Source organism: Tachysurus vachellii, chromosome 22 (genome assembly GCF_030014155.1).
Source record: "Tachysurus vachellii isolate PV-2020 chromosome 22, HZAU_Pvac_v1, whole genome shotgun sequence".
Lineage (NCBI taxonomy): Eukaryota > Metazoa > Chordata > Actinopteri > Siluriformes > Bagridae > Tachysurus > Tachysurus vachellii.
In genome coordinates this window covers 19,099,524-19,112,023 of record NC_083481.1, presented here as the reverse complement: position 1 = coordinate 19,112,023, position 12,500 = coordinate 19,099,524, and the positions used below count along the sequence as shown (strand labels likewise).

The following is a 12,500-nucleotide window of genomic DNA, read 5'->3' as shown; positions in this document are numbered from 1 at the left end:
GTGTGAAACGAAAGTGTGAGTCTTTATACAACATTTTACTGACCACGTCATCGCTCTTACTCACATCATACATAAAAACTAAACCGCCCGGTGATGAAATAACATACTGTGAGTATTAACATTACAGTGGGTATTTAATCTACTGAGTATTTAATCTACAGTGGGTATTTAATCTACTGTGGGTATTTAATCTTCTGTGGGTATTTACATTACAGTGGGTATTTAATCTACAGTGGGTATTTAATCTACAGTGGGTATTTAATCTACTGTGGGTATTTAATCTACTGTGGGTATTTACATTACAGTGGGTATTTAATCTACTGTGGGTATTTAATCTACTGTGGGTATTTACATTACAGTGGGTATTTAATCTACTGAGTATTTAATCTACAGTGGGTATTTAATCTACTGTGGGTATTTAATCTACTGTGGGTATTTACATTACAGTGGGTATTTAATCTACTGTGGGTATTTAATCTACTGTGGGTATTTACATTACAGTGGGTATTTAATCTACTGTGGGTATTTAATCTTCTGTGGGTATTTACATTACAGTGGGTATTTAATCTTCTGTGGGTATTTACATTACAGTGGGTATTTAATCTTCTGTGGGTATTTACATTACAGTGGGTATTTAATCTACTGAGTATTTAATCTACAGTGGGTATTTAATCTACTGTGGGTATTTAATCTACTGTGGGTATTTACATTACAGTGGGTATTTAATCTACTGTGGGTATTTAATCTACTGTGGGTATTTACATTACAGTGGGTATTTAATCTACTGTGGGTATTTAATCTTCTGTGGGTATTTACATTACAGTGGGTATTTAATCTTCTGTGGGTATTTACATTACAGTGGGTATTTAATCTTCTGTGGGTATTTACATTACAGTGGGTATTTAATCTTCTGTGGGTATTTACATTACAGTGGGTATTTAAACTACTGTGGGTATTTACATTATAGTGGGTATTTAATCTAATGTGGGTATTTAACCTACAGTGAGTATTTAATCTACAGTGAGTATTTAATTTACTGTAGGTATTTAATCTACTGTGGGTATTTACATTACAGTGGGTATTTAATCTACTGTGAATATTTTAATTACAGTGGGTATTTAATCTACTGTGTGTATTTAATCTACAGTGAGTATTTAATCTACAGTGAATATTTAATCTACTGTGGGTATTTAATCTACTGTGGGTATTTACATTACAGTGGGTATTTAATCTACTGTGGGTATTTAATCTACTGTGGGTATTTAATCAACAGTGAGTATTTAATCTACTGTGGGTATTTAATCTACTGTGGGTATTTAATCAACAGTGAGTATTTAATCTACTGTGAGTATTTACATTACAGTGGGTATTTAATCTACAGTGAGTTTAATCTGCAGTGAATATTTTAATTACAGTGAGTATCTAATCTACTGTGGGTATTTAATCTACTGTGGGTATTTACATTGCAGTGGGTATTTAATCTACTGTGGGTATTTACATTGCAGTGGGTATTTAATCTACTGTGGGTATTTAAATTACAGTGGGTATTTAATCTACTGTGGGTATTTACATTATAGTGGGTATTTAATCTAATGTGGGTATTTAACCTACAGTGAGTATTTAATCTACAGTGGGTATTTACATTACAGTGGGTATTTAATCTACTGTGAATAGTTTAATTACAGTGAGTATTTAATCTACTGTGGGTATTTAATCTACTGTGAATATTTTAATTAAAGTATTTAATCTACTGTGGGTATTTAATCTACTGTGAGTATTTACATTACAGTGGGTATTTACATTACAGTGGGTTTAATCTGCAGTGAATATTTTAATTACAGTGAGTATCTAATCTACTGTGGGTATCTGATCTACTGTGGGTATTTAATCTACTGTGGGTATTTAATCTACTGTGGGTATTTACATTGCAGTGGGTATTTAATCTACTGTGGGTATTTACATTGCAGTGGGTATTTAATCTACTGTGAGTATTTACATTACAGTGGGTATTTAATCTACTGTGAATATTTTAATTACAGTGAGTATTTAATCTACTGTGGGTATTTAATCTACTGTGAATATTTTAATTACAGTGGGTATTTAATCTACTGTGTGTATTTAATCTACAGTGAGTATTTAATCTACAGTGAGTATTTAATCTACTGTGTGTATTTAATCTACAGTGGGTATTTAATCTACAGTGGGTATTTAATCTACTGTGAATAGTTTAATTACAGTGAGTATTTAATCTACTGTGGGTATTTAATCTATTGTGAATATTTTAATTAAAGTGAGTATTTAATCTACTGTGGGTATTTACATTACAGTGGGTATTTAATCTACTGTGAGTATTTAATCTACAGTGGGTATTTAATCTACAGTGGGTATTTAATCTACTGTGAATAGTTTAATTACAGTGAGTATTTAATCTACTGTGGGTATTTAATCTATTGTGAATATTTTAATTAAAGTGAGTATTTAATCTACTGTGGGTATTTAATCTACTGTGGGTATTTACATTGCAGTGGGTATTTAATCTACTGTGGGTATTTAATCTGTGGGTATTTTAATTAAAGTGAGTATTTAGACTACTGTGGGTATTTAATCAACAGTGAGTATTTAATCTACTGTGAGTATTTACATTACAGTGGGTATTTAATCTACAGTGAGTTTAATCTGCAGTGAATATTTTAATTACAGTGAGTATCTAATCTACTGTGGGTATTTAATCTACTGTGGGTATTTACATTGTAGTGGGTATTTACATTGCAGTGGGTATTTAATCTACTGTGGGTATTTACATTGCAGTGGGTATTTAATCTACTGTGGGTATTTACATTACAGTGGGTATTTAATCTACTGTGGGTATTTACATTATAGTGGGTATTTAATCTAATGTGGGTATTTAACCTACAGTGAGTATTTAATCTACAGTGAGTATTTAATCTACTGTAGGTATTTACATTACAGTGGGTATTTAATCTACTGTGAATAGTTTAATTACAGTGAGTATTTAATCTACTGTGGGTATTTAATCTACTGTGAATATTTTAATTAAAGTATTTAATCTACTGTGGGTATTTAATCTACTGTGAGTATTTACATTACAGTGGGTATTTAATCTACAGTGAGTTTAATCTGCAGTGAATATTTTAATTACAGTGAGTATCTAATCTACTGTGGGTATTTAATCTACTGTGGGTATTTAATCTACTGTGGGTATTTACATTGTAGTGGGTATTTACATTGCAGTGGGTATTTAATCTACTGTGGGTATTTACATTGCAGTGGGTATTTAATCTACTGTGGGTATTTACATTACAGTGGGTATTTAATCTACTGTGGGTATTTACATTATAGTGGGTATTTAATCTAATGTGGGTATTTAACCTACAGTGAGTATTTAATCTACAGTGAGTATTTAATCTACTGTAGGTATTTACATTACAGTGGGTATTTAATCTACTGTGAGTATTTAATCTACTGTGAGTATTTAATCTACAGTGGGTATTTAATCTACTGTGAGTATTTAATCTACAGTGGGTATTTAATCTACTGTGAATATTTTAATTACAGTGAGTATTTAATCTACTGTAGGTATTTTAATTACAGTGGGTATTTAATCTACTGTGAGTATTTAATCTACTGTGAGTATTTAATCTACAGTGGGTATTTAATCTACTGTGAATATTTTAATTACAGTGAGTATTTAATCTACTGTAGGTATTTTAATTACAGTGGGTATTTAATCTACTGTGAGTATTTAATCTACTGTGAGTATTTAATCTACTGTGGGTATTTAATCTACTGTGAATATTTTAATTACAGTGAGTATTTAATCTACTGTGGGTATTTACATTACAGTGGGTATTTAATCTAATGTGAGTATTTAACCTACAGTGAGTATTTAATCTGCAGTGAATATTTTAATTACAGTGAGTATTTAATCTACTGTGAGGTTTTTGTTCTGTAAAAAACTACATGATAGATTAAAATATTAGAGATACTATGATAATTACTGCACATCTGTAGATGGTGTTTAACAGTTAATAAAAGCAGAGCTGGTTTCAGCACAACAACTCACCTGTAGTCATTCAGAGCTCTGAATCAGTCACAGAGTCACAGATTCACTCTTAAACAGCGAGTCACTGATTCGCTCTGAGTCACAGAGTCACTGATTCATGATGTGCATCACACACACCACTAAATTTCCTCTTCTAAGTTGAGACACACACATACTGGGCTTCACTGCATTACGCAGAATGCACTTGGCTCTAAAGATAGTGTGCTCGACCACGGCTGTGTCTCACACCACTAATCACTACCTGCACTTTGCAAACAAAGTAGGGCTTATTTGACTGACTCGCTTCAGTGTGTGTCTGGGTGTGTATGTTTGTGTGTCTGTGTCTGGTTGTGTGTGTGTGCGTGATGGTATGTGTGTGGTTTTGTAAGCATACAGATAGAAAGCCTGTGAGATTATTAAATTTTTACAAAAAAAAGGTGTGTGTCTTTCTATTTGTGTGTGATTCTGTTTCAGTGATAATAAGTGATTCTTTGTTGTGTTTCCAATAACTGGAGATGTCTGCTTCAGAGTCAGTGGTGGTGTATGTGTGCACTCAGTATGTCTCAGACCTTAAACGTATGAGCAGGCTATGGGTTATCTAAACAGTTATTATTATTATTATTATTATTATTATTATTATTATTATTACTATCTAAATATTTGCAACGTTCTGTATCTTTAATCCTTTCTCCCTGGAAAATGTGATGTCTGCCCTCTAAGGAGACAGTCACTGATTTTAAATCCCAGAAATGTCTGAAGGTTTTGTTTAAAATTTGCATCCATGGTATAGCAGCGCTTTTTCTCTGGGTGTGGGCATTTTCTCAGTTTACACTGCAGTACTCTCTGATAGATCTGCGTCTTCTGCTGCATGGACCAGGCTCACAGATACAGGCTTCTGAATGAAACCACACAAACGTGTTTACCCCATTGCCACAAGATCTACACAGAATCCATGAGTCTAGTAAAACAAAAACGGCCATGCTATCTGGGCCGTGCTCTGTTCACATCAATCACGGTGACACTACACAACGATGACCACCTGTGAGCTCATGTATGTGGAAGAGGGTTGATTGAACATTTAATAGAGTGGGGTGGTGGCCATCACGGTTTGTGATTGTAGTGTGTGTGAGACAGAGCAAATGTTCATAGTCTACAGTATGTTAAAAGCTGTGTGTGTCTGTGTATTAGGTAGACATGGCGATGCGAGGCCACACCCCTGGGTCATTAATGAGTAATCACACTAAGGAGAGAGTGACCATGGCCAAGGTGACTCTGGAGAACTTCTACAGCACACTGATCACACAGCATGAGGAGAGAGAGATGAGGTAGAGAAATGCACACACACACATACATAAGATAATGTGTGTTTTCTTCAGCAACACAGTTAATAATAAAGTGAGTCTTCGCTTCTTATTAACTTTCAAAATACATATAATGGCAGACTTTTTCCAGATTGACAAGGGGAGGGGTGTGTGTTTGTGAGTGTGCATGTTTGTGAGTGTGTGCGTGTTTGTGAGTGTGTGCGTGGTTGTGAGTGTGTGTGCGTGGTTGTGAGTGTGTGTGTGTGGTTGTGAGTGTGTGTGTGTGGTTGTGAGTGTGTGTGTGGTTGTGAGTGTGTGTGTGGTTGTGAGTGTGTGTGTGGTTGTGAGTGTGTGTGTGGTTGTGAGTGTGTGTGTGGTTGTGAGTGTGTGTGTGGTTGTGAGTGTGTGTGTGGTTGTGAGTGTGTGTGTGTGGTTGTGAGTGTGTGTGTGTGGTTGTGAGTGTGTGTGTGTGGTTGTGAGTGTGTGTGTGTGGTTGTGAGTGTGTGTGTGTGTGGTTGTGAGTGTGTGTGTGTGGTTGTGAGTGTGTGTACCTCTTAGGGTGTTCTGGGTCTTTTGTTTTTTGTTGAAGACAGACACTGAATCACAAACACATTATGAATTATGAACTCATTATTCCTAAGAGCAACAGACACCAGAGAGAGAGAGAGAGAGAGAGAGTCAGTGACTGTTTAAGGATGTGTGAATTTTCTCTGATGTTGTGTCTCTTTTCAGGCAGCAAAAACTGGAGAAAGTAATGGATGAAGAGGGACTTCCTGATGAAGAGGTGTGGACGTGTCCTGATTCACTCTTTATTGTGTTTTTTCACACTGTGTAGACCATTATGGGTAATGCTAGGCAAATTAAACACTGCATAAAGAGTGTGTTGTAGTGTGCAAGTTGTTTACTATCAAAGTGAGATGGCGTACAGTCTAATGAGGCGTAGTGAGGTGTAGTGTTGTATAATGTGGTGTAGTGAGGCATAGTGAAATATAGGGTGATACAGTGAGGAAAAATGTGGTGTAGTGAGGCGTAGTGTGGTGTAGTGAGGCGTAGTGTGGTGTAGTGAGGCGTAGTGTGGTGATGTGAGGCATAGTGTGGTGTAGTGAGGCATAGTGTGGTGTAGTGAGGCATAGTGTGGTGTAGTGAGGCATAGTGTGGTGTAGTGAGGCATAGTGTGGTGTAGTGAGGCATAGTGAAGTATAGGGTGGTGTAGTGAGGCAAAATGTGGTGTAGTGAGGCGTAGTGTGGTGTAGTGAGGTACAGTGTGGTGATGTGAGGCATAGTGTGGTGTAGTGAGGCGTAGTGTGGTGTATTGAGGTACAGTGTGGTGATGTGAGGCATAATGTGGTGTAGTGAGGTACAGTATAGTGTGGTGTAGTGAGGCGTAGTGTGGTATAATGTGGTGTAGTGTGGTGTAGTGAGGCATAGTGTGGTGTAGTGTGGTATAATGTGGTGTAGTGAGGCGTAGTGTTGTGTAGTGAGGCGTAGTGTGGTGTATTGAGGTACAGTGTGGTGATGTGAGGCATAATGTGGTGTAGTGAGGTACAGTATAGTGTGGTGTAGTGAGGCGTAGTGTGGTGTAGTGTGGTATAATGTGGTGTAGTGAGGCATAGTGTGGTGTAGTGTGGTATAATGTGGTGTAGTGAGGTACAGTATAGTGTGGTGTAGTGAGGCGTAGTGTGGTGTAGTGTGGTATAATGTGGTGTAGTGAGGCATAGTGTGGTGTAGTGTGGTATAATGTGGTGTAGTGAGGCGTAGTGTTGTGTAGTGAGGCGTAGTGTGGTATAATGTGGTGTAGTGTGGTATAATGTGGTGATGTGAGGCATAATGTGGTGTAGTGAGGTATAGTATAGTGTGGTGATGTGAGGCGCAGTGTGGTGTAATGAGGTATAGTATAGTGTGGTGATGTGAGGCGCAGTGTGGTGTAATGAGGTATAGTATAGTGTGGTGATGTGAGGCGCAGTGTGGTGTAATGAGGTATAGTATAGTGTGGTGATGTGAGGCGCAGTGTGGTGTAATGAGGTACAGTGTGCTGTGAGGTACAGTGAGGTATAGTGTGGTGTGGTGTGGTGTAGTGAGCTACAGTGAGGTATAGTGTGTTTTGTTCCCTGTAGAAACGAGTGAGACGATCTCAGCATGCAAAGAAGGAGACAGAGTTCCTGCGCTTGAAGAGAACAAGACTTGGTTTGGATGACTTTGAGTCCCTGAAAGTGATCGGACGAGGAGCATTTGGAGAGGTACAACACACTGTACACAACACACTGTACACTGTACACAACACACTGTACACAACACACTGTACACAACACACTGTACACAACACACTGTACACTGGACACAACACACTGTACACTGTACACAACACACTGTACACTGTACACAACACACTGTACACAACACACTGTACACAACACACTGTACACAACACACTGTACACAACACACTGTACACTGTACACAACACACTGTACACAACACACTGTACACTGTACACAACACACTGTACACAACACACTGTACACTGTACACAACACACTGTACACAACACACTGTACACTGTACACAACACACTGTACACAACACACTGTACACTGTACACAACACACTGTACACAACACACTGTACACTGTACACAACACACTGTACACTGTACACAACACACTGTACACAACACACTGTACACAACACACTGTACACTGTACACAACACACTGTACACTGTACACAACACACTGTACACTGTACACAACACACTGTACACAACACACTGTACACAACACACTGTACACAACACACTGTACACTGTACACAACACACTGTACACTGTACACAACACACTGTACACAACACACTGTACACAACACACTGTACACTGTACACAACACACTGTACACAACACACTGTACACAACACACTGTACACAACACACTGTACACTGTACACAACACACTGTACACAACACACTGTACACTGTACACAACACACTGTACACAACACACTGTACACTGTACACAACACACTGTACACAACACACTGTACACAACACACTGTACACTGTACACAACACACTGTACACTGTACACAACACACTGTACACAACACACTGTACACAACACACTGTACACTGTACACAACACACTGTACACAACACAATGTACACAACACACTGTACACTGTACACAACACACTGTACACAACACACTGTACACTGTACACAACACACTGTACACAACACACTGTACACTGTACACAACACACTGTACACAACACACTGTACACTGTACACAACACACTGTACACAACACACTGTACACAACACACTGTACACAACACACGGTACACAACACACTGTACACTGTACACAACACACGGTACACAACACACTGTACACTGTACACAACACACTGTACACAACACACTGTACACAACACACTGTACACTGTACACAACACACTGTACACAACACACTGTACACTGTACACAACACACTGTACACAACACACTGTACACAACACACTGTACACTGTACACAACACACTGTACACAACACACTGTACACTGTACACAACACACTGTACACAACACACTGTACACAACACACTGTACACTGTACACAACACACTGTACACAACACACTGTACACTGTACACAACACACTGTACACAACACACTGTACACTGTACACAACACACTGTACACAACACACTGTACACTGTACACAACACACTGTACACAACACACTGTACACTGTACACAACACACTGTACACAACACACTGTACACTGTACACAACACACTGTACACTGTACACAACACACTGTACACTGTACACAACACACTGTACACAACACACTGTACACAACACACTGTACACTGTACACAACACACTGTACACAACACACTGTACACAACACACTGTACACTGTACACAACACACTGTACACAACACACTGTACACAACACACTGTACACTGTACACAACACACTGTACACAACACACTGTACACTGTACACAACACACTGTACACAACACACTGTACACTGTACACAACACACTGTACACAACACACTGTACACTGTACACAACACACTGTACACAACACACTGTACACTGTACACAACACACTGTACACTGTACACAACACACTGTACACAACACACTGTACACAACACACTGTACACTGTACACAACACACTGTACACTGTACACAACACACTGTACACTGTACACAACACACTGTACACAACACACTGTACACAACACACTGTACACTGTACACAACACACTGTACACTGTACACAACACACTGTACACAACACACTGTACACAACACACTGTACACTGTACACAACACACTGTACACAACACACTGTACACTGTACACAACACACTGTACACTGTACACAACACACTGTACACTGTACACAACACACTGTACACAACACACTGTACACAACACACTGTACACTGTACACAACACACTGTACACAACACACTGTACACAACACACTGTACACTGTACACAACACACTGTACACTGTACACAACACACTGTACACAACACACTGTACACAACACACTGTACACTGTACACAACACACTGTACACAACACAATGTACACAACACACTGTACACTGTACACAACACACTGTACACAACACACTGTACACTGTACACAACACACTGTACACAACACACTGTACACTGTACACAACACACTGTACACAACACACTGTACACAACACACTGTACACAACACACGGTACACAACACACTGTACACTGTACACAACACACTGTACACAACACACTGTACACAACACACTGTACACTGTACACAACACACTGTACACAACACACTGTACACTGTACACAACACACTGTACACAACACACTGTACACAACACACTGTACACTGTACACAACACACTGTACACAACACACTGTACACAACACACTGTACACTGTACACAACACACTGTACACAACACACTGTACACAACACACTGTACACTGTACACAACACACTGTACACAACACACTGTACACTGTACACAACACACTGTACACAACACACTGTACACAACACACTGTACACTGTACACAACACACTGCACACAACACACTGCACACAACACGCTGTACACAACACGCTGTACACAACACACTGTACACTGTACACAACACACTGTACACAACACACTGTACACAACACGCTGTACACAACACTCTGTACACAACACACTGTACACTGTACACAACACTCTGTACACTGTACACAACACTCTGTACACAACACGCTGCACACAACATGCTGTACACAGTACACAACACGCTGCACACAACACGCTGCACACAACACGCTGTACACAACACACTGTACACAACACACTGCACACAACACGCTGCACACTCTACACAATACACTGCACACAACAGACTGCACACAACACACTGCACACAACACACTGCACACTGTACACAACACACTGCACACTGTACACAACAAACTGCACACTCTACACAACACGCTGCACACAACACGCTGTACACAACACACTGTACATTGTACACAACACACTGTACACAACACACTGCACACTGTACACAACACACTGCACACTGTACACAACAAACTGCACACTCTACACAACACGCTGCACACAACACACTGTACACAACACACTGTACATTGTACACAACACACTGTACATTGTACACAACACACTGTACACAACACACTGTACACAACACACTGTACACTGTACACAACACGCTGCACACAACACACTCTACACAACACGCTGCACACAACACACTGTACACTCTACACAACACACTCTACACAACACACTGTACACAACAGACTGCACACAACACGCTGCACACAACACGCTGCACACAACACGCTGCACACAACAGGCTGCACACAACACACTGCACACTCTACACAACACGCTGCACACAACACACTGTACACAACACGCTGCACGCAACACACTGTACACAACACACTGTAAACAACACAATGTACACAACACACTGCGCATGACACTTTATTCATCAACATAGCATACCGCAGACTGTATCCAACACAAGATGTGTTTGTGTGTGTGTGTGTGTGTGTGTGTGTGTGTGTGTGTGTGTGTGTGTGTGTGTGTGTGTGTGTGTGTGTGTGTTCTTCAGGTGCGTCTGGTGCAAAAGAAGGACACAGGCCATGTTTATGCCATGAAGATCCTGCGTAAAGCCGACATGTTAGAAAAAGAACAGGTGAAAACAGAAAGATTAAAAACCTCAGAGCAGAGTTACTTGTCTGTCCCTCACCCCACCTCACCTCACCCCACCCCATCTCACCTCACCCCATCTCACCCCACCTCACCTCACCCCATCTCACCCCACCTCACCTCACCCCACCTCACCCCACCCCACCCCATCTCACCCCACCCCACCCCACCCCACCCACCTCACCTCACCCCACCCCATCTCATCTCACCCCACCCCACCCCACCTCACCCCACCTCACCTCACCTCGTCTAACTTATCACTCTCTCTCCGTCTCTCCGTCTGTCAGGTGGCTCATATCCGAGCAGAGAGAGATGTACTGGTTCAGGCAGACAGTCTGTGGGTGGTGAAAATGTTTTACAGTTTCCAGGATAAACAGAATCTTTACCTGCTCATGGAGTTCCTGCCTGGAGGTGATGCTACACACAAACGTACACACACACACACAGAAAAACACATGAATACAAGACTGACTTGTGACTGTGCCCCCTGTAGGTGACATGATGACACTGCTTATGAAGAAGGACACACTGACTGAAGAGGAGACACAGTTTTATGTAGCTGAAACGGTTCTAGCCATCGACTCCATCCACCAGCTCGGCTTCATCCACAGGGACATCAAACCTGATAACCTGCTGCTTGATTCAAAGGTCTCTCTCTCTCTCTCTCTCTCTCTCTCTCCCTCACAAACACACACACACATACACATACACACACACACACAGCCTCTCTGTCCACATGTCCTTCCTCTTCTGCTTTTTTCTTCCTCTCTTCTTATTTTTTTACTACAGCTTTTTCACTGTCTTGACGTAAGCTTTATGTGTGTGTGTGTGTGTGTGTGTGTGTTACAGGGTC

At 40.3% G+C, this 12,500-nt stretch overlaps 1 protein-coding gene across 3 annotated transcripts in view; it reads left to right on the top strand.

Moving 5' to 3' along the window:
* The window catches only part of LOC132838334 (serine/threonine-protein kinase 38-like), a 16,585-nt gene that overhangs the window by 423 nt on the left and 3,662 nt on the right, over positions 1-12,500 (top strand). For all 3 annotated transcript variants that reach the window (XM_060858607.1, XM_060858606.1, XM_060858608.1), the window contains exons 2-8: positions 5,252-5,388; positions 6,097-6,148; positions 7,479-7,601; positions 11,550-11,633; positions 11,935-12,058; positions 12,141-12,295; positions 12,497-12,500. The exon at positions 12,497-12,500 is cut by the window's right edge and continues 99 nt beyond it. In XM_060858607.1, the coding sequence (XP_060714590.1) occupies positions 5,258-5,388; positions 6,097-6,148; positions 7,479-7,601; positions 11,550-11,633; positions 11,935-12,058; positions 12,141-12,295; positions 12,497-12,500 (673 nt within the window). In that variant the 5' untranslated portion in view covers positions 5,252-5,257. The remainder of the gene's footprint in view (positions 1-5,251; positions 5,389-6,096; positions 6,149-7,478; positions 7,602-11,549; positions 11,634-11,934; positions 12,059-12,140; positions 12,296-12,496) is intronic.